The 24,752-nt window shown below is 49.9% G+C and overlaps 1 protein-coding gene across 1 annotated transcript in view; it reads right to left on the reverse strand.

Annotated features, from left to right (window-relative positions):
* Positions 1-24,752, reverse strand: part of SPOCK1 (SPARC (osteonectin), cwcv and kazal like domains proteoglycan 1) — a 374,224-nt gene that overhangs the window by 79,526 nt on the left and 269,946 nt on the right. Inside the window, exon 6 of the mRNA XM_064162166.1 lies at positions 4,893-5,007. Coding sequence (XP_064018236.1) covers positions 4,893-5,007 — 115 coding nt within the window. The remainder of the gene's footprint in view (positions 1-4,892; positions 5,008-24,752) is intronic.

The raw sequence follows: 24,752 nt of genomic DNA on the forward strand, positions 1-24,752 counted from the left end.
GCTTGTCTCCTCCAAAACCTTCCATCAGTACCATTGCAGAGTCCTGCTTTCTACCTCCCAGCCTCTGACTCACTATCCCATTTCAGCAAACGAGCAGCATCTCCTCAAAGATGTGAACTTAATGGTAGAGAGGTTTTATCGTTGCTATTTGCCATTAGAGGCAATAATTCTGGTGTAGTTTGCTTTTGCTAGCATTTGTATCACTTTATTAATGTCTTCAGAGAACCAGTTAGCACCACAAAAGGAATTCCAGCTCTTAACCCAATTATCAGTCTTGATTGGCCTGCTCAAAGCAGAGATGGCTTTGAAGGAGCCAGAGGGAGGAGGAAAGAATACAACTCAGATGCTGCAGCCGACTGTTACCTCTGAGCATATACACTTAGACTGCTTTCCTTTGATGCTGCTGCCAATTCTGTTCACAGGTTTATACAGATATATATAAAAAAAAAGGTCATGACATTTAGAATTGCAGAACCCTGGAAATTAAATGTTCCTTTACATTTTTAATTCACACAGATTCACTCTGTGCTGGCTCAACAACTGGCTGGAGGGCCAAGCCCAGAGAGTGGTGGTGAATGGTGCCACATCCAGTGGGCAGCTGGCACCAGTGGTGTTCCCCAAGTATCAGTGCTGGGCCCAGTCCTGTTCAATATCTTTACTGATGATGTGGACCAGGGGAGAGAGTCCAGCATCAGAAAGTTTGCAGATGACACCAAGCTAGGAGCAGGTGTGGAGCTGTTGGAAAGTAGGAAAGCCCTACAGAGGGACATGGCCAGGCTGGATGGGTGGGCAGAGGCCAACGGGATGAGACTTAACAGGGACAAGAGCAGGGTTCTGCACTTTGGCCACAACAACCCTAAGCAGTGCTACAGGCTGGGGCCAGAGTGGCTGAGAGCAGCCAGGAAGAAAGGGACCAGGGGGTACAGGTAGAGAGTAGCTGAAGATGAGGCAGCAGTGTGCCCAGGTGGGCAGCAGAGCCAATGGCATCCTGGGCTGGCTCAGGAGCAGTGTGGGCAGCAGGGACAAGGGAGGTTCTTCTGCCCCTGTGCTCAGCACTGCTCAGGCCACACCTGGAGTGCTGTGTCCAGTTCTGGGCTCCTCAATTCAAGAGAGATGTTGAGGTGCTGGAAGGTGTTTGGAGAAGGGCAGTAAGGCTGAGGAGGGGCCTGGAGCACAGCCCTGTGAGGAGAGGCTGAGGGAGCTGGGGGTGTGCAGCCTGCAGCAGAGGAGGCTCAGGGCAGAGCTCATTGCTGTCTGCAGCTGCCTGAAGGGAGGCTGTAGCCAGGTGGGGTTGGGCTCTGCTGCCAGGCACCCAGGGACAGAACAAGGGGACACAGTCTCAAGCTGTGCCAGGGGAGGTCTAGGCTGGATGTTAGGAGGAAGTTGCTGGCAGAGAGAGTGATTGGCATTGGAATGGGCTGCCCAGGGAGGTGGTGGAGTTGCCATCCCTGGAGGTGTTGAAGCCAAGCCTGGCTGGGGCACTTAGTGCCGTGGTCTGGTTGCTTGGCCAGGGCTGGGTGCTAGGTTGGACTGGCTGAGCTTGGAGGTCTCTTCAACCTGCTTGAATCTTTGATTCCTCACAGTCATTTATGAGGGAATAATATTTGAATATGGTTGAGGAAAGGTGTAAAGATTAATGCCAGCTGGCTTTGAATTGGCAGTTCACAAGCACAGACATTTAACCTTGTTGTATGAGGGGCATTAAAAAAGAAAAGGCAAAAGTTTATGCAGTAGCTCCTAGAGCTGCATTTCCATTTATGCTGGAAGCAATTGCACTGTAATTCTCCTTAGTATTTTTCCACTGACATGCCTGTGTGAGGCATGAGGGTTAGCTCTCCATCATTTTCTCCTTAAGATTATGCTGCATTGGAGTGGATTTCACTAAACTTGGCAACTAAACAAGGAGCAGAAACTGAATCCTCACTGCCTGTGCAATTCTTTTGTACATGTTTTTACATCAGAGATAAAGCTACTGATTTTGAGAGCAGTTCAGCAGTATTCATGATGCTACTGTACCAGGTGTGGAAAGTGATGTTGTATGAAGATGAGAGGAAGCTCTAAGCTTCCAAGGAAGCAAAATGCTAAGTCAGAAGCTCCAGAGAAGGGTGACAAAGCTGGTGAGAGGCCTGGAGCACAGCCCTGTGAGGAGAGGCTGAGGGAGCTGGGGGGGTGCATCCTGCCAGGTCCAGCTAGAGAGCTGTAACCAGTGGTGTCCCCCAGGGATCAGTGCTGGGGCCAGTCCTGTTCAACATCTTCATCAGTGACACTGATGAAGGCACAGACAGACAGAGTCTGCTCAGCAAGTTTGCTGATGACACCAAGCTGGGAGGCTTGGCTGATACAGCTGCAGGCTGTGCTGCCATCCAGAGAGACCTGGACAGACAGAGCTGGGCACAGAGGGACCAAATGAGGTTCAACAAGGACAAGTGCAGAGTCCTGCACCTGGGGAGAGATAATAAACTGCAGCAGGACAGGCTGGGAGGTGACTGCTGGAGAGCAGCCCTGTGGAGAGGGGCCTGGGGGTTGCTGGTGGCTAGCAAGTTCCCCATGGCACAGCAATGTGCCCTCGTGGCCAAGAAGGCCAAGGGGATCCTGGGCTGTATTAGGAGTGTGCCCAGCAGATCAAAGGAGGTTCTCCTGCCCCTCTACTCTGCCCTGCTGAGACCTCATCTTGAATATTGTGCTCAGTTTTGGGCTCCCCAGTTGAAGAGGGACAGGGATCTGCTGGAGAGGGTCCAGCGGAGGGCTAGGAGGATGATGAGGGGACAGGAGGGCATGGCTGATGAGGAGAGGCTGAGGGCCCTGGGGCTGCTTAGTCTGGAGAAGAGAAGACTGAGAGGGGATTTGGTTAAGTGTTTATAAGTATCTGAGGGCTGCCAGGAAGGGGGGACAGGTTCTGCTCATTGCTCCCTGGGACAGGACAAGGAGCAATGGGTGTAAGTTGCAGCAAAAGAGGTTCTGCTTCAACACAAGGGGGAACTTCTTTCCTGTCAGAGTCCCAGAGCCCTGGCACAGGCTGCCCACAGAGGCTGTGGAGTCTCCTTCTCTGGAGCCTCTCAAGGCCTGTCTGGATGTGTTCCTGTGTGACCTGTGTCAGATAGGATTGTCCTGCTCTGGCAGGGGGGTTGGACTCCATGATCTCCTTGGGTCCCTTCCAACCCCTGTGATCCTTGTCACGAGGGCAATGGCAGGACTACTCTTGAGTCTGGCCTCTCAAGAAAGCCCTCAGGAAAGCTGCTCTGCAGATCACCCAAACCATTCAATTAGTGCTTTGTTGGCTGGAGTTAAAGTTGAGAGTCAAGCAAAAGAAAAGCTTGGGTTTCAGAATACATATACCCTGTCAAATTGCATTTATCAAGATAAGGGTTATTAGAATCCTTTTTTCTCTTGTGTGAATGAAATTGTAAGCTTAAAATGTCACTGAAGATTTATTAACCTGATACTCTTTCTGATAAGGGCAAAGAAACAGAAAGGGCAAAGACAAAGAAATATTTCTTGTAGTCTGATAAGGGCTGCAAGAAATAGAAAATATGAAGAAGGCAATTTATCTGTGGCTGTGCACTGACCAAAAGGCTCAAGCCACACAAAGCAACTGTACAACTCTGTGCTGATTTCAGAACCTTGCCATCCAAAATACTTCATCTAAGCTTAATACCCTCCTTTGCAAAAACTGGAATAAAGCTGATCCTTCAAAGTCTAGGTGGAGAATCACTTCTTGTGCTGGCAGGTGGAGAGGGGCCCAAGGTGAAAACTGCCAGAGAATATGGTGTGAGCAGGGGCAGCACTCTTCTCAGCTGAGCTGGCCAAAGGAGGTGTTGTTTGCACCTGGGTTTCTTTTTTTGTGTCTCCTACTGTCAGAATATGTCCACAGTGAGGAGGAATAAGGACAAGGAGAGACTCTGCAATCTCTGTTAAAGCTCCATCCTCTTCCACAGTCCATGTGGTGCATGAGGCAAATAAACACATTTCACTGTGTAACAGGACAGAGCAAACCCTGCTTAAGTCAGTCTCTTTGGCTTTGTGAGCTACTAGCAGAGCAGCCCAGCAGCTGTCAGTGGGGTAACCCTCTCAGCACCCCTCCTAGGAGAAGGGGGACCAGCCAGTCCTCAAAGGCAAGTGAGCATTCGCATCTACCCTCGTGGCAAGAAACCTCAGCCACAACTACTCCTTTGCCTTCCAAAAGGTTTTCTCCACAGCGAGGTGGAAACTGCGGCAGAACTTGGCTGTGGTGCTTGCCCTGTTCCCGGGCTCCTGCTTTCAGTCAGTCTCTTTTGCAAGGCAGCTCGTGCTCACCTCCCTGGAAAAGGCCTGGGGGAGGGAATTCTCTCCCCAGGCTCTCAGACACAAACAGAGAACTCACTGGAGAGCTGGCAGGGGAAGCGACCGTTTGTGCTCAGACCCCGGCCACCAGCATCACCTTACAGCACTGGCAAGGAGTTTGTTGTGGAAACAGTTTCAGACATAAATGCAGTTATGAAATCCTATTGAACATGTATTTGACTTCCAGGGCCAGTGCCAATAAAGATGAAGATGATAATTCAGATGCCAGATGATGTACAGGCATGACATTAAATGACTCCTCCCTCAGCACACAGGCTGCTGATTACTGTTTTTAAGTCATGTACCATTAAGTAGCAATCTTCTCTGTCTTGTTTTATGATCATTCAGTGTTTTCAGCACAAACATTTTCCCTCAGAAGCAAGAACCATTAGCCAGGATTTGGGTGCTGGGTTTGCAGCACAGCACTGCATGACAACGATTAGCTCTGCCTTAGCCTGTTCTCAGGCAGTGCTACACACACAATCTGTTAGTCAAGATAGGTCTTGGACTTTTTGAAAGGACAAAGCAGGAGCCACACTGCCTGCCACCACTCCATGAACAGCTCAACTTACCAGGCTTCTCCATCTTGTGCTTGGAGCTCTCAGGGGCTGGAAGGCAGGGACAGGGCCCTTCGCAGCGAGCTGTGATGGCTTTTCCCGAAGTGCAGGCGTGAAACTCCAACTTGCACTGGAATCATAAAACCCAGCAAGAACACATTTTGAATTAGGACAAGACATAAACCCAGCAGCTGTGGATTAAATGAGAAATTGCATTTTGCAGTAATGGCATTGGCCAGATTGCAAAACCTCAGTCTCTGTTGCAAATGCCATTGTTTTTATTAGCACAGATAACAACAATAATAGCTACTTCCCATGCAGAGGTTCTGCACAGGGCTCTCAAATGTGCCTCATAAAGTGTTGTTATTATTCCCCACTTAAATATATGGAATCTGCAGCACCAAGACTTGAACCAATTTCTTTCAGGTCACCTAAGAGATCAGTGGCCAAGCTGGGAAGAAACACAGATCTCCAGAATGCCACATGCTTCCCGTGCTGCATTGCCATGTTTTGGCTGCATGCCCTCTATCACCTGCTACCACCACTGATTGATTACTTTGGTATTTTGAGGAGCTCAGCTTCCACTGCAAGCAATGGGCTTGGTCTGAATAACACATGTGAAAAGACACAAAACCTCATAAAAGTGAGAATGAAAGGAAATGAGCTCTCTGAACAAGGAGGAAATTCTAAATGGCTTCTACCAATAACTCTAAATTGCCTTAACAGTCAACAGCATCATCCCTAAAAACAGCCATCCCTCATGCAAGCAGCTCCAGAGATACAACAGTGCTGGAAAACTGAAGAGTGAGGATTAGACCACAAGAGCCAAGGGCATCCTGGGCTGGCTCAGGAGCAGTGTGGCCAGCAGAACCAGGGAGGTTCTTCTGCCCCTGTGCTCAGCACTGCTCAGGCCACACCTGGAGTGCTGTGCCCAGTTCTGGGCTCCTCAATTCAAGAGAGATGTTGAGGTGCTGGAAGGTGTCCAGAGAAGGGCAGCAAGGCTGGGGAGGGGCTTGGAGCACAGCCCTGTGAGAAGAGGCTGAGGGAGCTGGGGGTGTGCAGCCTGCAGCAGAGGAGGCTCAGGGCAGAGCTCATTGCTGTCTGCAGCTCCCTGAAGGGAGGCTGTAGCCAGGTGGGGTTGGGCTCTGCTGCCAGGCAGCCAGCAACAGAACAAGAGGACACAGCCTCAAGCTGTGCCAGGGCAGGTCTAGGCTGGATGTTAGGAGGAAGTTGTTGTCAGAGAGAGTGATTGGCATTGGAATGGGCTGCCCAGGGAGGTGGTGGAGTCTCTGTGGCTGGAGGTGTTGAAGCCAAGCCTGGCTGGGGCACTTAGTGCCATGGTCTGGTTGATTGGCCAGGGCTGGGTGCTAGGTTGGGCTGGCTGAGCTTGGAGCTCTCTTCCATTGTGTTTGACTCTGTGATTCTATGACTGAGATCTGTGGGGCCTTGGGTGCAAGGGGGAGTCCTGCTGGCAGTGCTCCTTCCTGCAGAGGCTGAGCTGCAAAGCCCCTCGGGTAGGGCAGGGTCTCACTGTGCAGGAGCCTTCTCATTAAGAGCAGGCCAGCAGGCTTACACCACGCGCTCTGAAGGTCGAGGCACGCACGACATCAGACCATGCTGTCACCCAGAGAGGATGCAGTGGGCAACTGGAGCACTTCCAGCAGCAGCCACTGAGAAAATCACAGCCCAGCCCTGTGTTATTTTGGGGCAGTGGGAGCCAGGAGAGCAGCAGAGGATGTTGTTACAAGATAAACGCCTCCTGCTTTGAAAGTACTGCAAATATCTTGGCTGTGCCTCTGTTTGTTTTTGTTCAAAGGGCTCATCTTTGCCCAGGCTTTAATCTAGCAGCAGGAGACCATTATCCCGAGCCTACATCCCCTTCTGCTGACATTATCTCCCAGCCCTTCCCAACCCTGGTGGCTGCATGCTCTGTGTGATGTGCTGCCCTTCTGATTTAGCATGCGCAGGGCCACCCACACACATGCAAGCTTAGCTCTGCTCTGCTTTCTTGCAAGGCTGAAAGGAATATAAATACTTGTTTTTCATCTGCTTGCTCCATAAAGAGCCTTGCTTAAGCCATGCTGTTTGGACAGAGCACAAAGGCAGGGGAAAGCACATCAGCAGGGGATGGAGGCTACTCCGAGTGCACAGTCCTGAGGGCAAGGACTCTTTCTGCAGCACATTCTGGTCCTCAAGATGTTGTGGAGGACCCAGGCATAAATCTTCATCCTGCAGCTGATGGTTTCATCCCTTGCAGAACATCAATTAGTCACATATTTTATTATGCCTAATGAATGTAAATTATCTAAGCATAAGCAGTTAAGCTTCAAACACCACCTTTAAGATGGTGAGGCCTGTCTCAAGCCCATTATTAGGTGCAGTTAAGAAAGGAAGAGCTTTACAGCTGGAAAAGCCAAGGCAAGTTTTTCCTCAGCTTTAAAATAAGAAATGACAACCAAAAAGCTTAAAATAACCCAAAAAGGAAACTACAGAAAAAGGGCTGTGTCTGACCTGAATGAGCAGGGCAAGAAGGAGGAGGAGGAGAGCTAAACTGGAAGATCAAAATGATGCAGTCACATGTGAGCAAGTTTACACCTGTGATTAACCACCTTCTATTCCCACCCTCCTAGCATGTGGGGTGTTGGTTTGTGTGCATACAGAAGTGGGGTGGCAGCCTGGTGTTGGGGGAGGATGATACAGCAACTCCATAGTTTAAAATAGTAAATTCAGGTAGCAGTGACCTTTTTTCAACACCTAACTGCTGCCTGCAACCCTAAAGAAAGAGATGGAGTGCTTCCTAGCTGTAATAACCCACAAGAGTAGCTCAATTTTGGGTTTAATGACATTGTCTAAGCCAAACAAAGTGATATTCAGAGGCAGAGTGGCCACTGAAGATATTTTGTGGATCACTAATGGAGTTTGGGGACTGCTCTGCCACTGGCTCCACAGTCCAGAAGGAGCCTGCTGGTTTTCCTCCAGACCATGGACACTGAATTTCTGCTTTTGTGGAGAAAACTCAAATGTCTGCTTTGGTTTTGCCATCTTAATTCCCTTCCACCTTAAAATCACAGAATCATAGAATCAAGCAGGTTGGAAGAGACCTCCAAGCTCAGCCAGTCCAACCTAGCACCCAGCCCTGGCCAGTCAACCAGACCATGGCACTAAGTGCCCCAGCCAGGCTTGGCTTCAACACCTCCAGGGACAGTGACTCCACCACCTCCCTGGGCAGCCCATTCCAATGCCAATCACTCTCTCTGACAACAACTTCCTCCTAACATCCAGCCTAGACCTCCCCTGGCACAGCTTGAGCCTGTGTCCCCTTGTTCTGCTGCTGGGTGCCTGGCAGCAGAGCCCAACCCCACCTGGCTACAGCCTCCCTTCAGGTGGTTACAGACAGCAGTGAGGTCCCCCCTGAGCCACACATACAGGACAGAACATAATAAATGAAAGGATCACAGAATATATGTGGCTGGAAGAGACCTCTGAGCTCACCCAGCCTAACCCTCAACCCAGCACCAAAGAGTCAACAGCAAACCATATCCCTAAGCACCAGGTCCACATGCCACTTGAACACCTCCAGGCATGGTGACTGCAGCACCCCCCTGGGCAGACCATTCAAGGGTTGAGAACCCTTCCAGGGCAGAAACATTCCCTAATACCCAGCCTAAACCTCTCCTGCTGCAGCCTGTAACCATTTCCTCCGGTTCTGCTGCTCGGACACCAGGCACAAGAGGCTGCCCCCTCCTCAAACCAGCCTCCCTCCAGGTAGCTGTGGAGAGAATGATCCAACCTATCCATCTTCAGCACCAAAAGGACATCACAACTGCTTGCAGACTCAAGCCAGGAAGCTCCTTGCAGTGATTCCTGCAGGAATCCCACCTCACTGCTGCTCTGATTGGATATGCCTCAACTCTCTGCTGAGCTTTTCTCCTAGCACAGCTCCCTGGGTCCTGCCAAGCTTCATGTTTCTCTGCTACCTCCCTGGTGTTTGAACTACATTTGTTTGCTATGAACCCCAAGGCCCACATAAACATCTCTAAAGTATTTTACTGCAGATGGAAGACACAGCTCTGTTATTTGTTGTTAAATGTATATGGAGATCAATAAAATATATGGAGGGAGAAATGGTTGAACATAGTCATGGAAAATTCATAAATTAATTTATTCAACTAAGATGTGGGAGATGATTGCAGAGTGTGTTTTGGGTAAAGTGCTCCCCTGAGAACCCACTGCTCCTGTAATGATTCCCTCTTTATTGTCAGTGAAGCCACAGCAATGTGTTTTGCATAAGCATTCACACTTTGGGGGAGAAAGGAAATGGCTCCATAAAATTTATGCCCTGCTATTTCATTCTAGTCTGTCAGTCCCCAGCCTCTAGTCCCTGCTAGAGCAGAACCTAGATACTTGTTTTAATGATGTAATAAACCAGTGGATCCCTGTCTTCATGCTGGCTTTCAAACTTTTGGCAGCCAGGTTTTGATCTGGGCTGCACGGAGTAATGTTGCTGAGGAAGTCACTGTGATCCCTTAACACAAGGGTGGACGTTTGATTAATGAGTGCCTGCACAGACAGCTCAGGATTGACACAAGCAACTCATGTCTTTGCTTAAAACGCAGCCAGCTAAGGCAGCAAAAGCTAAACCAGGGCCAGAAGTGCTCAGGCAGCCAGCCCAGCTTACCTCCCACCTGCTACTGAGGGATCACAGAATCCTAGGGTGGTTTAGGTTGCAAAAGACATCAAGGAGCAGCCAGTTCCAACCCCCTGCTACAGGCTGGGACACCTCTCACTAGAACAGGTTGCTCAAAGTCTCATCCAGCCTGGCCTTAAACTCCTCCAGGGAGGTTGTGGAGCACAGAATCACCCAATGTGATCAAAGATCACAAAGATCACATTGGGTGATTCTGTGCTCCACAACCTCCCTGGGCAACCTGTGCCAGTGTCTCACCACCCTCACTGCAAAGAGCCCTTTCCTAACATCCAGTTTCGATCTCCCCTTAGCCAGTTCAAACCCATTCCTCCTCATCCTGTCATTTCAAGACCTTGTCAATAGTCCCTGCCCAGCCTTCCTGTAGCCCCCTTCAGATCCTGGAAGGCCACTCCAAGATCTCCTCAAAGCCTTCACTTCTCCAGGCTGCAGAGCCCCAACTCTCTCAGCCTGACCTCACAGCAGAGGTGTGCAGGCAGGAACATGGCAACAACAAATGCTGCCACCAGCAGGGATGGACTTGGTGCACACTGACTGTGTTTGATGGATGAACTACACTTTGCTGGGATGAGGACTGGCAGCCTCTTCCCTAACCACCATGAGTGGCTGTCTCCTCATTGTGATGCTAATTACAGTACATGGAGTAAATGCTACCAGATCTAGTCCTGCCAGCACCTCTCACTGGGAATCAAGTCATAATTGAGGCCCTCTGCAGGTGCCTCAGTGGCCTGGGCTGGGCTCTGTCCCTAATATTACTGCTGTTCACAGGGCATGGAGAGGACAGACAAATGAAGCACTGTGCTAGGGGAGCTCACAGACTTAGTAACAAACACTAAAGAAGGGGATGAGGGGAGAGCATGCTCCAACCTGTGTCCAGTTCTGGGCTCCTCAATTCAAGAGATGTTGAGGTGCTGGAAGGTGTCCAGAGAAGGGCAGCAAGGCTGGGGAGGGGCCTGGAGCACAGCCCTGTGAGGAGAGGCTGAGGGAGCTGGGGAGGTGCAGCCTGCAGCAGAGGAGGCTCAGGGCAGAGCTCACTGCTGCCTGCAGCTCCCTGCAGGGAGGCTGTAGCCAGGTGGGGTTGGGCTCTTCTCCCAGGCAAGCAGCAACAGAACAAGGGGACAGAGTCTGAAGCTGTGCCAGGGGAGGTCTAGGCTGGATGTTAGGAGGAAGTTCCTGTCAGAGAGAGTGATTGGCATTGGAATGGGCTGCCCAGGGAGGTGGTGGAGTGGCTGTGCCTGGAGGTGTTGAAGCCAATCCTGGCTGGGGCACTTAGTGCCATGGTCTGGTTGCTTGGCCAGGGCTGGGTGCTGGGTTGGGCTTGGTGAGTTTGCAGCTCTCTTCCAACCTGGTTGATTCTCTGATTCTAAACAGACTTCAGCAGAGAAATACTCTGAGACCCTAATTCATTCTTGATACATGAAGCTCACAAGACAAAAATGCATCATTTAGAAGTTCCTGTAGTTGTGCTAACAAGGGAGAAAATGTCAGCTTCCAAGCTTCTACTGCTGCTGTCATTAACTCAACTGCCAATTAAAGAGGAGACAAGCATTGTGCTGTTGTTGGGAGCATGCAGGAACTAGCAGACAATATACATGATGAAGATCCTGCCACCATTCTCTTTCTCAAAAGACTGGGGATTGGAATAGGAGGCTAAATTTTGTGGTATTCCCATTAAAAATGGATGTTACCCTCCTGAAATGTTACATCTTACTAATAGCAGTGCCTCTAAAACTGCTGCTGAGCAGCTCTTGCCTGGAAGCTGCTGCACCCTTGTTTGCACCCTGTGGCTTTCTGCCCTTCCACCAAGGATTCCTTCAGTGCAGTGTTTGTTTTATGGAGCATCTTTTGTGCACTCACAAAAGAGAGCTCCCAAACTTCAGGTACAAATAACAAAGGCTCATTATTTCCTGCTTTATCTTTTACTTAGTACCTGCTGCTGGCAGCAGCAGCTCAAACTTGATGAGATTACAGCACACAGCTCAGAGTTCCTTTCTATCAGTAGGTTGCTGTAGCTCTCTATCCTAGCAGATAATTAGACTCCATTGGAATTCAGACACCTGTTTGAGAGGGGCTGTTTGTTTACATGCTTTGGAGCAGTGCTTGCCATTGCTTCCTTCGCTAGGACTCTTATCAGGGTTTTCTTTATAGGCTTCTGTTTCCAGTTTCCATCAGATGGAAACAAGATTTACTGTATCTGGAACATGCTCAGAGCAGGATGCTTTTGTCCCTTTATTAAACTTGGCACAGCACAAAAAAGGTTCAGTATCTCTTCTCCAGATTCCCAAAGAAACACTGCATGCTGCACTGCTGTTGCATCTTGTTAAACCTGTACATCAACAAGTTCTAAAGGGAACTCTGTGAGCTTGATGGGCCCTGAAAACCACTGCCCAGCTGGGGACGTGGCAGATAAATGCTGGGGATTCATGGTTCTAAGAAGTCAGATGCTCACATGAGTTTCTGAAAGGTCTGCAAATGTTAGATCATAGAATCAGCCAGGGTTGGAAGGGAACACAAGGATGTGGACACCCCACCCTAGATCAGGCTGGCCAGAGCCTCATCCAGCCTGCTCTTAAACACCTCCAGGGATGGGACTTTGACCACCTCCCTGGGCAACCCATTCCAAGGTCCCATGGTCCCTTAAAACTTCTCCCTGTGCTGCCCTGCAAACCAAAGCCTTGCCCAGGCCTTGGGAGAAGGAGCTGAGCTAGCAGAGGGCAACAGAGCTCTAAGCCTTAGGTGTGCAATGAACATATGGACCTAGCTCTGCACCCAAGACTTGGGCAGGCTTTATACTGCCAACAGAGGCTGTTCTATGAGCAGAGCAGCAGCTCTGCTAGGCAGTGCAGACATCTCATTTCCCTGACCACACACTTGCTGGCCCTGATCTTCAGAAGTCTCTTCCAACACCTGACATTCTCTACTCTGTGAGAGGCTGAGGGAGTTAGGGTTGTTTAGCCTGGAGAATAGGAGGCTCAGGGCAGAGCTCATTGCTGTTTACAGCGCCCTGCAGGGAGGCTATAGCCAGGTGGGGTTGGGCTCTGCTGCCAGGCACCCAGCAACAGAACAAGGGCCAGAGTCTGAAGCTGTGGCAGGGGAGGTCTAGGCTGGATGCTAGGAGAAAGTTGTTGGCAGAGAGAGTGATTGGCATTGGAATGGGCTGCCCAGGGAGGTGGTGGAGTGGCCGTGCCTGGAGGTGTTGAAGCCAAGCCTGTCTGGGGCACTTAATGCCATGGTCTGGTTCACTGGCTAGGGCTGGGTGCTAGGTTGGACTGGCTGAGCTTGGAGCTCTCTTCCAACCTGCTGATTCTATGATTTTAAGGTGGAAGGGAATTAAGATGGCAAAACCAAAGCAGACATTTGGTTGATTCCATGATTCTATCATTCTGCTTCCTGCCTTGCACAGGGTCTGCTCCTGGCTGGGAATGGGTTGTGCTATTGCAGGAAAAATCAAAGAGAAGGTAAGAAAAAGCCCCAGCAAACCTTTATTTCTCACGAGGCCAGCTAGCAGGTGAGCATACAGCACTATCTCCTTGCAATAAAAGCTGTACAAAGGTATCCTTGAAACCTGGAGTTCTAATTAAGAGCTCTGTTCTCCTTAAGAGAACACATAGCTGCTGCTGCTGCTAAGGAGCCATGCATGCACACCAGTGCTGGAGTAGACTCTAATTAACACAAACAATCCATTGTGTAAACACAGAGCCATTTTGAAAACCTGTGCTGGCTGCAGCTTTGAAGCAGATGTTACAGCTCAGCAAATCCCCCTCCTGCAAGAAGTGCCATGAAAGACCTCATTAGAGCTCAGGTAAGCAGAGAATATTTGAGAGAGTCTCCTTACACAGGTAGCTGAGGAGCTCAGGCTTCAGAATCTGCTAGCAAAAGACAACATCTTCCAGGTCTGAGGTCAAGAAGAAAGGGACCCAGGTTGCACATCAGTGGTATTGAATAGGCTGGACAGATTTATGAGGCTGAATGTGGGAATGCCAAAAAGGACTCATGCAGCAAAGCTCCGAGAGCCACCAATGGTTCTACACTCCACAGTTCTGCCCTCTGCAATCTTGCAGCTCCAATGGGGGAGAGCTGCAGGACTCTGCTCTCAGGGGAAAATTAACCATGGAGCAGAGAAAGCAGGAGACCCCAGCAACCTTTAAATATTACCCTTCAAGTCAGGAATGGGCTGCCCAGGAAGGTGGTGGAGTCACTGTCCCTGGAGGTGTTGAAGCCAAGCCTGGCTGGGGCACTTAGTGCCATGGTCTGGTTGCTTGGCCAGGGCTGGGTGCTAGGTTGGGCTGCAGGAGCTTGGAGCTCTCTTCCAACCTTGTTTATTCTATGATTCTATAACAACACAGGAGAATTGGTTTGTAAATGAAGACATTTGTGCAATGCTCATTTGGACTTTTCCTTCACTAGCTGAAGAAACTAAGATGAGTTAAAAGGCAGCTAAAGACAAAGCACTCCTGTCACTTTGAACGGTTGAAAACAGAGACACCCACCCCTCCCTCTCCCTGAGCTACAGCACAAAGCACCAGCCTCTGTTACACCTGCAAGCCCTCCTGCTTTCCTCTGCTTCTATTTCCTGGCAGCTACCAAGCAATAGCTGCTACAAGGCAGGCACACACTTGTCTGACTCCTCAAAGTCATATTCCTAGACTGAAGTCTGGGCCTGAGGTTTCATTCCGGTGCCTGCAGACAGTCTTCAAGCACCAAGCCCATGCCCACCCCTCGGGCTGTGCATCCCAATTCCCCGTGTGTGAAATTGGGAGCAGAGCTGCCAAGGAGATGGTGCAAAGTTCCCCATCCCCATGTGACAGTTCTGGCTCACAGGTGGCACAAAAGGAGCTCTGCTCCTGAGCCTCATGCACAGAGATTCGCTGCCACAGGTTAGCACCAATTTGGAGATCACTGCAGGATGCTTCTTTGGGTGCTTGGTAATTGCTGCTACAAGCTGCCTTTGGAGATGCTAATCCTCCAGTCAGGAGGATCTGCAGGATCAGAATCCTAATGCAAAAGCAGGCAGCAACGATGGCTCATTTCTGAGAAACTAAAGATGTTCCTTGTGGCCCTGTTCTATATTCACTCACTAAAGCATTTCCTGTTGCTAAATGTCTATTCCTTGCTCCCCCTGCAAGACAGCTCACTAATGATGCCCATTTCCTGGCTGCACATGGGAGTTTTGGCTTTCCAGTAGAGTACCCTGCCACATCCCAAGATGTGGACTTGAAAAAACCAAAGATCCCTTTCCTCCTTCATTTGTTTTCTTCCATTTCCCTGCAGATATTCTACTGCTTTTGTCTCAGTGAAATCACTCTCTAACTCCTCATAATGATGAGCTGAGAGTTCATAGCTAACAGCTTTACTCAAAGGGGAAAGAAACTACTTATTCTGTTCTTCTTTTCAAGAGACCAAAGCCATCTTGGTTTAAAAGTAAAGAAAAACCAGAGGAAAACAATTGGAGGCTTGGAACTGCTGCTTGAAATGTACTTGCCATGTAATTGAGAAGCATTCCTGTTCTACAGCCATTTACTAATCACATGAGAATGAGGATTTGTCATTTTTACTTGCTTCAAATTACTAAAGGCAATTTAATTTCTCTCATGGAAATGACATATCAGAAAATGTGAACGTAATCAAGAGGTAACGAGCTGTGGCTCTGTGCACACACACTTACCAGCTAAACAACTGCCTACATATGGCAGAGGGAAGGCAATGCAAGGCACTCAGATCCCCAAGCACAGTTTCCATCCAGGCAATGACATTTTAAACAGAGCATTTTAACTACACCATGCAGCTGTAGCAGCCTGGGTTTCAGAAGAGGCAAGACTCCATCTCCTCATTCTCATGCCCACTTGTCCATACCTCTGTGGAAAGCAGCACCTGGTGACTACTGCAGAAGGTGAGCATCTTTCCTCCAGGCTTGCAGGAAATTGGTATGGTGGCAAGATCATAGAATCAGTCAGGGTTGGAAGGAACCACAAGGATCAGGCAGCTCCAACCCCCCTGCCATGCCCAGGGACACCCTACCCTAGAGCAGGCTGCCCACAGCCTCAGCCAGCCTGGCCTGAAACACCTCCAGCCATGGGGCCTCAGCCACCTCCCTGGGCAACCCATTCCAGCCTCTCACCACTCTCCTGGTGAAGAACTTCCTCCTCACCTCCAGTCTGAGATCTTAGGATCTACAAAACTCAGTCAGCTCTCCCCCAGCCATCACTAACTGCATGTTCTATAGGACTACAGCACACAGGGACTGGGTACTGGTGTCAGGGGAGGGTCCTGCACTTCAAACTCTATTTGCAGGTACTTCATGGAGTGTGGTGCACCTGATAGCTCTGGTGTACAGGCTGAGAGCAGCTCAGGACTGCTCTTCACCTCTCTGTTGCTACTGCAGCTGCTTCCCCTCTGCAAACACTGGTGAATTAGTCCCATTTGTTCACTGGTGTCTACTCCTTCTCTAGCAAGCTTGCCACAACTAACAAGTAGCAGTGAACCAGCATGTCATGCTGTGAGCTTCCCAGGGCCTGTGTTACAAAGCTCTTTGGGAAGCATCCAGAAACACCTCAGAGCCTCACTGGATGAAGGTGTGGGGAACTCACAGGGAAGAGAACAGGAAGTTTCCAAGCTTAGCAGCTAGAAATGACTTCCTGAAACTCACAGCTTTTGTGTGTCTAGAATGAGTTAAAAATGGTGAGGGAGATAAAGGAGACAGAGCACTGAAAGACCACCTGGCTTGGTTGACAACTTGGTGATGCAAGAGGCAGCTGAAGTATATACTGCCTTAAAATCAAGCCAAATGGTTTCCTCATGCCAAGCACACCCCCAGGCTCTGAAGAGCCTCAGTGAAAGCAGAGCTGTTTCTCCAGCACACAAGCTTGGGCTTGAGAGGTCTCATTCTTCTCTAACCAAACTTGGGTCTTCCCATGAGACAGGCAGAGCTCAGCCTGAGCTTTTCTGCACCCAAATAACATTGCTGCCAATCAATTCCAGGAGGCAAATCCTCCTCTCCAGAACAGTTATCCCATTCCTTTCCTGTCAAATCTATCAGATGGAGCAGTTCACAGCAGGTTTGCCCAGGTTTCACTGACCACCATGTGGCCCTAGCTCTGCTCATTCCTTGGTGCTGAGGTAGGAAATCAACAGTGAACTTTCAGCTCTCAGACAGAGCTTTTGTCTGGTGCTTATAGATAGTACTTACCCTTCAGCTTTGCTCTAACAAATTACTAAGCACTGGGAGGAGAATGGCTGAGAGCAGCCCTGGGGAAAAGGCCCTGAGGGTCTGAGGTGATGAAAAGCTCAACAGGAGCCTGCAGGGTGAGTGCAGCCCAGACACAACCCTGTGCTGGGCTGCAGCAAGAGCAGTGTGGGCAGCAGGGCAAGGGAGGGGATTCTGCCCCTTGGCTCTGCTCTCCTCACACCCCACCTGCAGTCCTGGGGGCAGTTCTGAAGCCCCCAGCACAAGCAGGACATGGAAGTGTTGGAGCCAGTGCAGAGGAGGCCACCAAGATGCTCACAGGGCTGCAGCAGCTCTGCTCTGAGGACAGGCTGAGAGAGTTGGGGCTTTGTGGCATGAAGAGAATACTTTGAGGAGACCTTGGAGTGGCCTTCCAGTATCTGAAGGGGACTACAGGAGGGCTGGGGAGGGACTACTGACAAGGTCTGGTTATGACAGGACAAGGAGGAATGGGTTTGAACTGGCAGAGGGGAGATACAAACTGGATGTTAGATGCAGTGAGGGTGTTGAGACACTGGCACAGGTTGCCCAGGGAGGTTGTGGAGCACAGAATCACTCAATGTGATCTTTGATCACATTGGGTGATTCTGTGCTTCACAACCTCCCTGGAGGTGTTCAGCACCAGGCTGAACACCCTGGAGGTGTTCAGCAACCTGTTCTAGTGGGAGGTGTCCCTGCCTATGGCAGGAGGTTGGAACTGGCTGAGCTTTGAGCTCCCTTCCAACCTAACCCATTCTCTGCTTCCCATAGGAAATACAAAGCATTCTGCAGTACCACTGCTCTGGTTGCTTTCAGAATAACAAGATTCAAGTGTTATGATTTTTTAATTGACTTCTCAGACATTTTTGTGAAGACTGAATCAAAACCAATCCCACCAAACCAAAAGCCTTGGTGCTAAGAAGCCCTGAAACAAAAACATTTGGCAGCTACGAGCAAAGAAGCTTCAGGAAGATATTTTGGAGCACAGCAACCAGGGAAAAGTAAGCTGTCTTAAGCTTTGAAGTGAAAGCTTTCAGCAATGCTCCCTATTTCTAAAGGAGACAATAGAAACAAGGGAAAAATACAAAAGAGAAAAGAAATCCCAACCCCAGGCCCAGTTCAACACTCAGTGAATGGACTGGCTGTGAAAAACAGCCAGACAAAGCAAGCAGAATTAGGCTGCTTGCTCAGAAATCAAGTAACCACAGCTAATCCTTCTGCTGCATTATCCTGTTTTGGCCTTTAATAAAGCTGCTTTAAATTAAAGATGTTCCTGAAGCTGAGAAACATCTCCTTTGATGTTTTAAATGGCTCCAATAAGCCTTTTCCTGCTAAAAGCCCAAAATACAAATTCTGAAATGGGAAAGAAACAAAAGACCCAGGGGACAGCACACCTCAGGCAGGGCAGGGAGCCTGGGATTCCACAGCTCCCTGCAGGGAGGCTGGAGCCAGGTGGGGATGGTCTCTGCTCCCAGGCAACCAGCAACAGAACAAGGGGACAGAGCCTGAAGCTGTGCCAGGGCAGGTCTAGGCTGGATGTTAGGAGGAAGTTCCTGGCAGAGAGAGTGATTGGCATTGGAATGGGCTGCCCAGGGAGGTGGTGGAGTCACCATCCCTGGAGGTGTTGAAGCCAAGCCTGGCTGGGGCACTTAGTGCCATGGTCTGGTTGCTTGGCCAGGGCTGGGTGCTAGGTTGGGCTGGATGGGCTTGGAGGTCTCTTCCAACCTGCTTGATTCTATGATCACAGCTCTCATGCACCTCAAATGCTGGAAGATCTTCCCATGCCTAAGGGAAAAAGATCCTGGGATGGAAGCAGTTACCCCAAGCCAGCTAATCCCTGGGGGTGGTCTGAACTTGATCCCAGGTCCTCCTGACTCCTGCCTGGGGGTGGTCCAAACCTGACCCCAGGGGCAGTGGTTAGCCCACTCCCACTTCCCATCTAGCCCCCTATAAACACAGAGGAACTGCCTGTTTCTCTTTCTCTCTTTGCCCTCCCTGCCTGCTAGCACCACCTTTGCTCCTGCTGCCCCTGTTTTGCCATGTGGCCACCCTAGCACCTGGTGGGAGCACCACTTCCAGAACCTACCTCCATCCATTGCCACCACTCTGGTTGTATATATGGTTTTGTATCTTGTTTGCCTTCCCTATACCTCTTTGTAACTCCTCTTACCTTAAACACCTTTTATTTATTGCTGAAGTCTTTCTTTTAACTTCCCAATCAAAGCAAGACTGTTCTTTGGGTGTTTTACCCCTTCTTCCTCTCTACATCTAATTCCTCTCTTTCCAAAGGGGGAGAGAGGACAGCATCCTGTTAATGTATTGTTCTGTTAGGTGTTTGAGGCTCTGGGAAGCTTAAATCAGACCAATCCAATACTGCATCATCTGGAGACAGGAAGAAGGGATTCTACATTAACCAAAAGCAGGCATTGAGCCTGGGATAAGGTAACTAAATTAGTGCAAATCACATTTTTATTTAGCTGGGAGCTGGCATCACAGGCTTTAAGGTTTTCTTGTTTCCTCTTCCTGTCAGGAACACAACTCTGAATGACTGAACTTTGGCAGACAACTCAACACAAATAACAGTTTTCTCCTGGTTTGACTCTGGCTGCAGAAAGGAGGCTTTAAAAAGTACTGCCCTTCCCCACAGAAGGTAGAATGGGTAAGGTGAACCACCAACAGAAGTAATCAGGTTGTCCTTTGTGCAAAGGTAGCTGCAGACAGAAGTGAAGGTAATTGATGGTTTGTGAGTTCTGATCATCACATGCCAATTTGTTTGATTTGGCAGTCACAACTGTGATTCTCATCAAGTTAGCAAAGGAGCCCTGTGATTACCATCACCAAGATTGGTAGGTTGCCCAAAAAGAACAAGTACTGTATTTGCAATCCTCACTTAGTGCTGACTTCTCTTCAAAGGCTGTTTTCTTGCTCAGTGCAAAAGCATTCATTGCATGGAGGAAATCATCCACCAGCCAGACATGGCTCAGGAACAGAAAATTACTCAAACTTAGATGCTTTCATCATCCCCTTCAGTGGAAGTCACTGCAGCTTCATAGGGAGACAACCTGGAGTTTTCTGCAAGACACACTGAGGAGTCTGCAGGTGTCACAGTGAATCAGAGAAGCAACCAGGCTGCAAGACACCTCCAAGCTCAGCCAGTCCAACCTAGCACCCAGCCCTGCCCAACCAACCAGACCATGGCACCTGGTCTTGAACACCTCCTGGGATGGTAACTCCACCACCTCCCTGGGCAGCCCATTCCAATGCCAATCACTCTCTCTGACAACAACTTCCTCCTAACATCCAGCCTAGACCTGCCCTGGCACAACTTGAGACTGTGTCCCCTTGTTCTGTTGCTGCTGCTGCTTGCCTGGCAGCAGAGCCCACCTGGCTACAGCCTCCTTTTAGGTAGTTGTAGACAGCAATGAGCTCTGCCCTGAGCCTCCTCTTCTGCAGGCTGCACACCCCCAGCTCCCTCAGCCTCTCCTCACAGGGCTGTGCTCCAGGCCCCTCCCCAGCCTTGCTGCCCTTCTCTGGACACCTTCCAGCACCTCAACATCTCTCTTGAATTAAGGGGTCCAGAACTGGACACAGCACTCCAGGTGTGGCCTGAGCAGTGCTGAGTACAGGGGCAGAATAACCTCCCTTGTCCTAAGGGCAAGAGAGCCACATGCTCACTGTCCTGTGGCCCATCCTCAGTGCTCTCAGTCATGAACTGGCTCAACCAGGCACCAGAGGCAGGGAGCCCTGTAAGCACTTACTCTCACTGGGAGGTGACCATGCCACTGCCTTCCCCTTTGTCTTTCTCAACCATATGGATCCAGAGTCTGAGCCATGTAGACACACAAATCCTTTTCCCAACCTCATCCCAAACATGGTTTTGGTAAAAAATTCCAGCCCAGTGGGCACTCATCTTCTGGTCCTACCTCAGCATGAACTGACAGGCAGTGATCAACAGTACAGAAAGGAGGAATTGCTTATAATGTCTTTAATTACACTGACTGTAGATCAAACAAACACCTCTGGTGAAGGCAAGCTGCATTTCAGCTTGCTCTGCTTCCTTCTGGTGTTCAGCACAAGCAGCACATGACTCCCCTCCTTGCTGCCTTCTGGATTCATGTTAACCTTTCAGTCAAGCCTGCATTAAACCTGTCTTGTTAATCACTATGTTCTTTGGGAACTATGACATGGAGATGACAAATGCTTATCTTAAAAACACCAAAATAAAACCCAAACCCCAAACAACAACTCTCTGGTTCAATGAAGTGACTCACAAGAAGCACAGAATTCTAGCTTCTAAGATGGGCTTGGTTTCTGCTCTGCTGCCTCAGTGAGTTCAGCAAGGCTACAGGAACAGCTTCAGCATCTCTCCTTAAGAGAGGAGAAAAGGTCACAGAGCCTGCAGAAATCCAAGTGCTTCAAGAACCTCCTCCAAAAGCTGAAGCAGTTTTACTGTACTAATGTGACACTGTACAGCTTCTGTGCCTCCTAACAGACCTTTACAGCTAGCAGACACTGCTCTTGCTCTCACACTTACCATAGAACCAAGCAGGTTGGAAGAGAGCTCCAAGCTCAGCCAGCCCAACCTAGCACCCAGCCCTGGCCAAGCAACCAGACCATGGCACTAAGTGCCCCAGCCAGGCTTGGCTTCAACACCTCCAGGCACAGCAACTCCACCACCTCCCTGGGCAGCCCATTCCAATGCCAATCACTCTCTCTGACAACAACTTCCTCCTAACAGCCAGCCTAGACCTCCCCTGGCACAGCTTCAGACTGTGTCCCCTTGTTCTGTTGCTGGCTGCCTGGCAGCAGAGCCCAACCCCACCTGGCTACAGCCTCCCTCCAGGTAGCTGCAGATAGCAATGAGCTCTGCCCTGAGCCTCCTCTTCTGCAGGCTGCACACCCCCAGCTCCCTCAGCCTCTCCTCACAGGGCTGTGCTCCAGGCCCCTCCCCAGCCTTGCTACCCTTCTCCAAACACCTGCCAGCACCTCAACATCTCTCTTGAATTGAGGAGCCCAGAACTGGACACAGCACTGCAGGGGTGGCCTGAGCAGTGCTGAGCACAGGGGCAGAAGAACCTCCCTTGTCCTGCTGCCCACACTGCTCCCGAGCCAGCCCAGGATGCCACTGGGTCTGCTGCCCACCTGGGCACACTGCTGGCTCCTGTTCAGCTACTCTCTACCAGCACCCCCAGGTCAGTGCCCCATGGGTCAGACACTACATTTCTCAAGGAAGCTTACAACCTTGTGAGCCTTTGCAGTGAGAAGTTGGGGCCCTCTTGGTGCAGCCCCAGGTGAGCCATGCATGGTTATGGTCAGGCAGAATTTTAGGGAGAACTAATGGCAGCTCCATAAATGCCAGGCAGGTAACCTCCAACTCCAGGCAGCTAATCCTCCAAACAGGTCCTGAAGCAGTTTAATTGACTGCTACTGATGTATTACATTCTTCTTACTAAACATGTGTGTGTGTCCCCAACATTCAGTAGGACAATTATGCAATGAAATTACCATTTATATGACTCCTTTCATCTACAAAGGAGCCAAAGCCTCATGTATTTGTAAGAGTATAAATAGATACTGCTGGCTCAAGTGCAGCCAATTCTGCAGCAGGAAATATCAAATGCTCTGCACCAGCACACAATATAATGGCTTACATGGAGGCAACAATGACATTTTAAATCCAGAGAGATGACAACACCCAATTAACCAGATTAGTGCACTAAACATACACTGATACAGGAGGCTTTCAGACTTGGGTTATTTATCAGCTCCTAAAAATTCAGGCCACTACAGCATGACCTTAAGCCTCCTGAAAATAGATTGGCTTTTCTTATATGCCTGCCTTGACCATAAAGAGTGGTTCCTGGACATCAGAACAAGCAAAGTAGTTCATGCACTCTATGTAAGTAGGCACAGACTACCTGTTAGAATCCACTGCTTGCTTAAACACCATAAATCATCCAACATGGCAATGCTCCTGCAGAAACTCCTTGGTTCAGACCACAAAAGTCACAGAAACATGCAGGCTGGCAAAGCTCCCCAGCATCACCAAGTCCAACCTAGAACCCTACTCTACAAGACTCACCCTAAACCATATGCCTAAGCAACATGTCCAAACCACCCTGAAACACAGCCAGGGTTGGGGACTCCACCACCTCCCTGGGCAGCTCATTCCAGTGCATTCCTAATGTCCAATCTAAACCTCCCCAGCCTCAGCTTGAGGCCAATTCCCTTTGTTCTGTCTCCAACTACCTGTGAGCAGAGCCCAGCAGCAGCCTCTCCACAAGGTGATCTGTGACCACATTGGGTGATTCTGTGCCCCACAACCTCCCTGGGCAACCTGTGCCAGTATCTCACCACCCTCACTGCAAAGAACTCTTTCCTAACATCCAGGTTCAGTCTCCCCTCTGCCAGTTCAAACCCATTCCTCCTTGTCCTGTCATAACCAGACCTTGTCAGTAGTCCCTCCCCAGCCCTCCTGGAGCCCCTTCAGATACTGGAAGGCCACTCCAAGGTCTCCTCAAAGACTTCTCCAGGCTGCACAGCCCCAACTCTCTCAGCCTGTCCTCAGAGCAGAGCTGCTGCAGCCCTCTGAGCATCTTGGTGGCCTCCTCTGCACTGGCTCCAACAGTTCCATGTCCTGCTTGTGCTGGGGGCTGCAGAACTGCCCCCAGGACTGCAGGTGGGGTGTGAGGAGAGCAGAGCCAAGGGGCAGAATCCCCTCCCTTGCCCTGCTGCCCACACTGCTCTTGCTGCAGCCCAGCACAGGTCCCTCTGGATGGATCCCTGCCCTCTAGTAAGTTGACTGTCACACAGCTTGGTGCCACCTGCACACTTGCTGAGGGTGCACTGATTCCTCTGTCCATGTCACTGACAAAGGATGTTCAACAGCACTGGTGCCAGCACTGACCCCTGAGGGATGCCACTTGGCACTGGTCTGCAGGTGGACATTGTACCTTCGATCACCGCTCTGCCTGCCACCATCCAGCCCATTCCTTACCCAGCAGTGCCTCACCCAACAAGTCTGTGTCTCTCCAGTTTGGTGAGCAGGATGTGGGACAGAGCCAAATGCCTTACACAGGTCAAAATAAAGCTGCTGGTTGAAGTCGTATTTACATGATCCAAAAGTCCATGAAAACCATTTGGAGAATGCATTTAATATTTGAAGGGGATTGAAAGGTTTCTCCCTCACATAGAACACAGCTCAAACATCCACTGAGGCACCTACTATTTACCAGAGTACCAAGGAGCCACTTGCATAGCAGTGACACCTCAACTGTTTGCATCAGCAAGATTTTTGTAAGCTTTCAATAAAAAAGCAAGAGGAAGGAAAGACACAGAAAGTTGTACTGCATGGAACAGCCCAGCTAAGCTCTCATGCCTGAGGTTGTACCTTGTGGGCCAGTTACCTGTTCACTGGCACATCCTCTTAGTCCCCACTCACACCAATGTCACGTTCGCTCCAAACGGCTGAGCTCAGAGCTGGTCTCAGCAGTTCAGGCTGCAGTGATGATCCAGACTAACCCTTCCTTTTCTCCTCTCCCAGGGCTGAGGCATTCCTGCCTGTCCTCAGAAGAACTCAGAAATTCCCTTTCTAAATGGCACTCCCTCACCCTTCCTGCAGACTGTAATAGGAACTCTGTGAATTACTGCTGCTGCTTCACTGAATCAGAAGACAAAGATGACTGCTTTTTTGGAACCAGCTTCTGGACTACTTCAGTATTAAGCCCTGGAGTCATTTCTTGCAGTTGAAAGAGCTGCACACAGTTTCTGCCACAGTACCTGAACTGTCCAGAGGATGTCATCTCTGAAATGCAAGGAACTGAAGCACCTCTGCCCAAGGTCTGGTTTTCCCGATGAAACCTCAGGCACAGTGAGCCCCAGCTCAGAAGAGGGGCTGGGAAATGGAGTCCTAGACATAGTGCTGGCCAAATACTGCAACGTGCCTCAGACAGACTCTATGATGTCACCT

This window comes from Pogoniulus pusillus, chromosome 22 (genome assembly GCF_015220805.1).
Source record: "Pogoniulus pusillus isolate bPogPus1 chromosome 22, bPogPus1.pri, whole genome shotgun sequence".
In the NCBI taxonomy this organism is placed as follows: Eukaryota; Metazoa; Chordata; class Aves; order Piciformes; family Lybiidae; genus Pogoniulus; species Pogoniulus pusillus.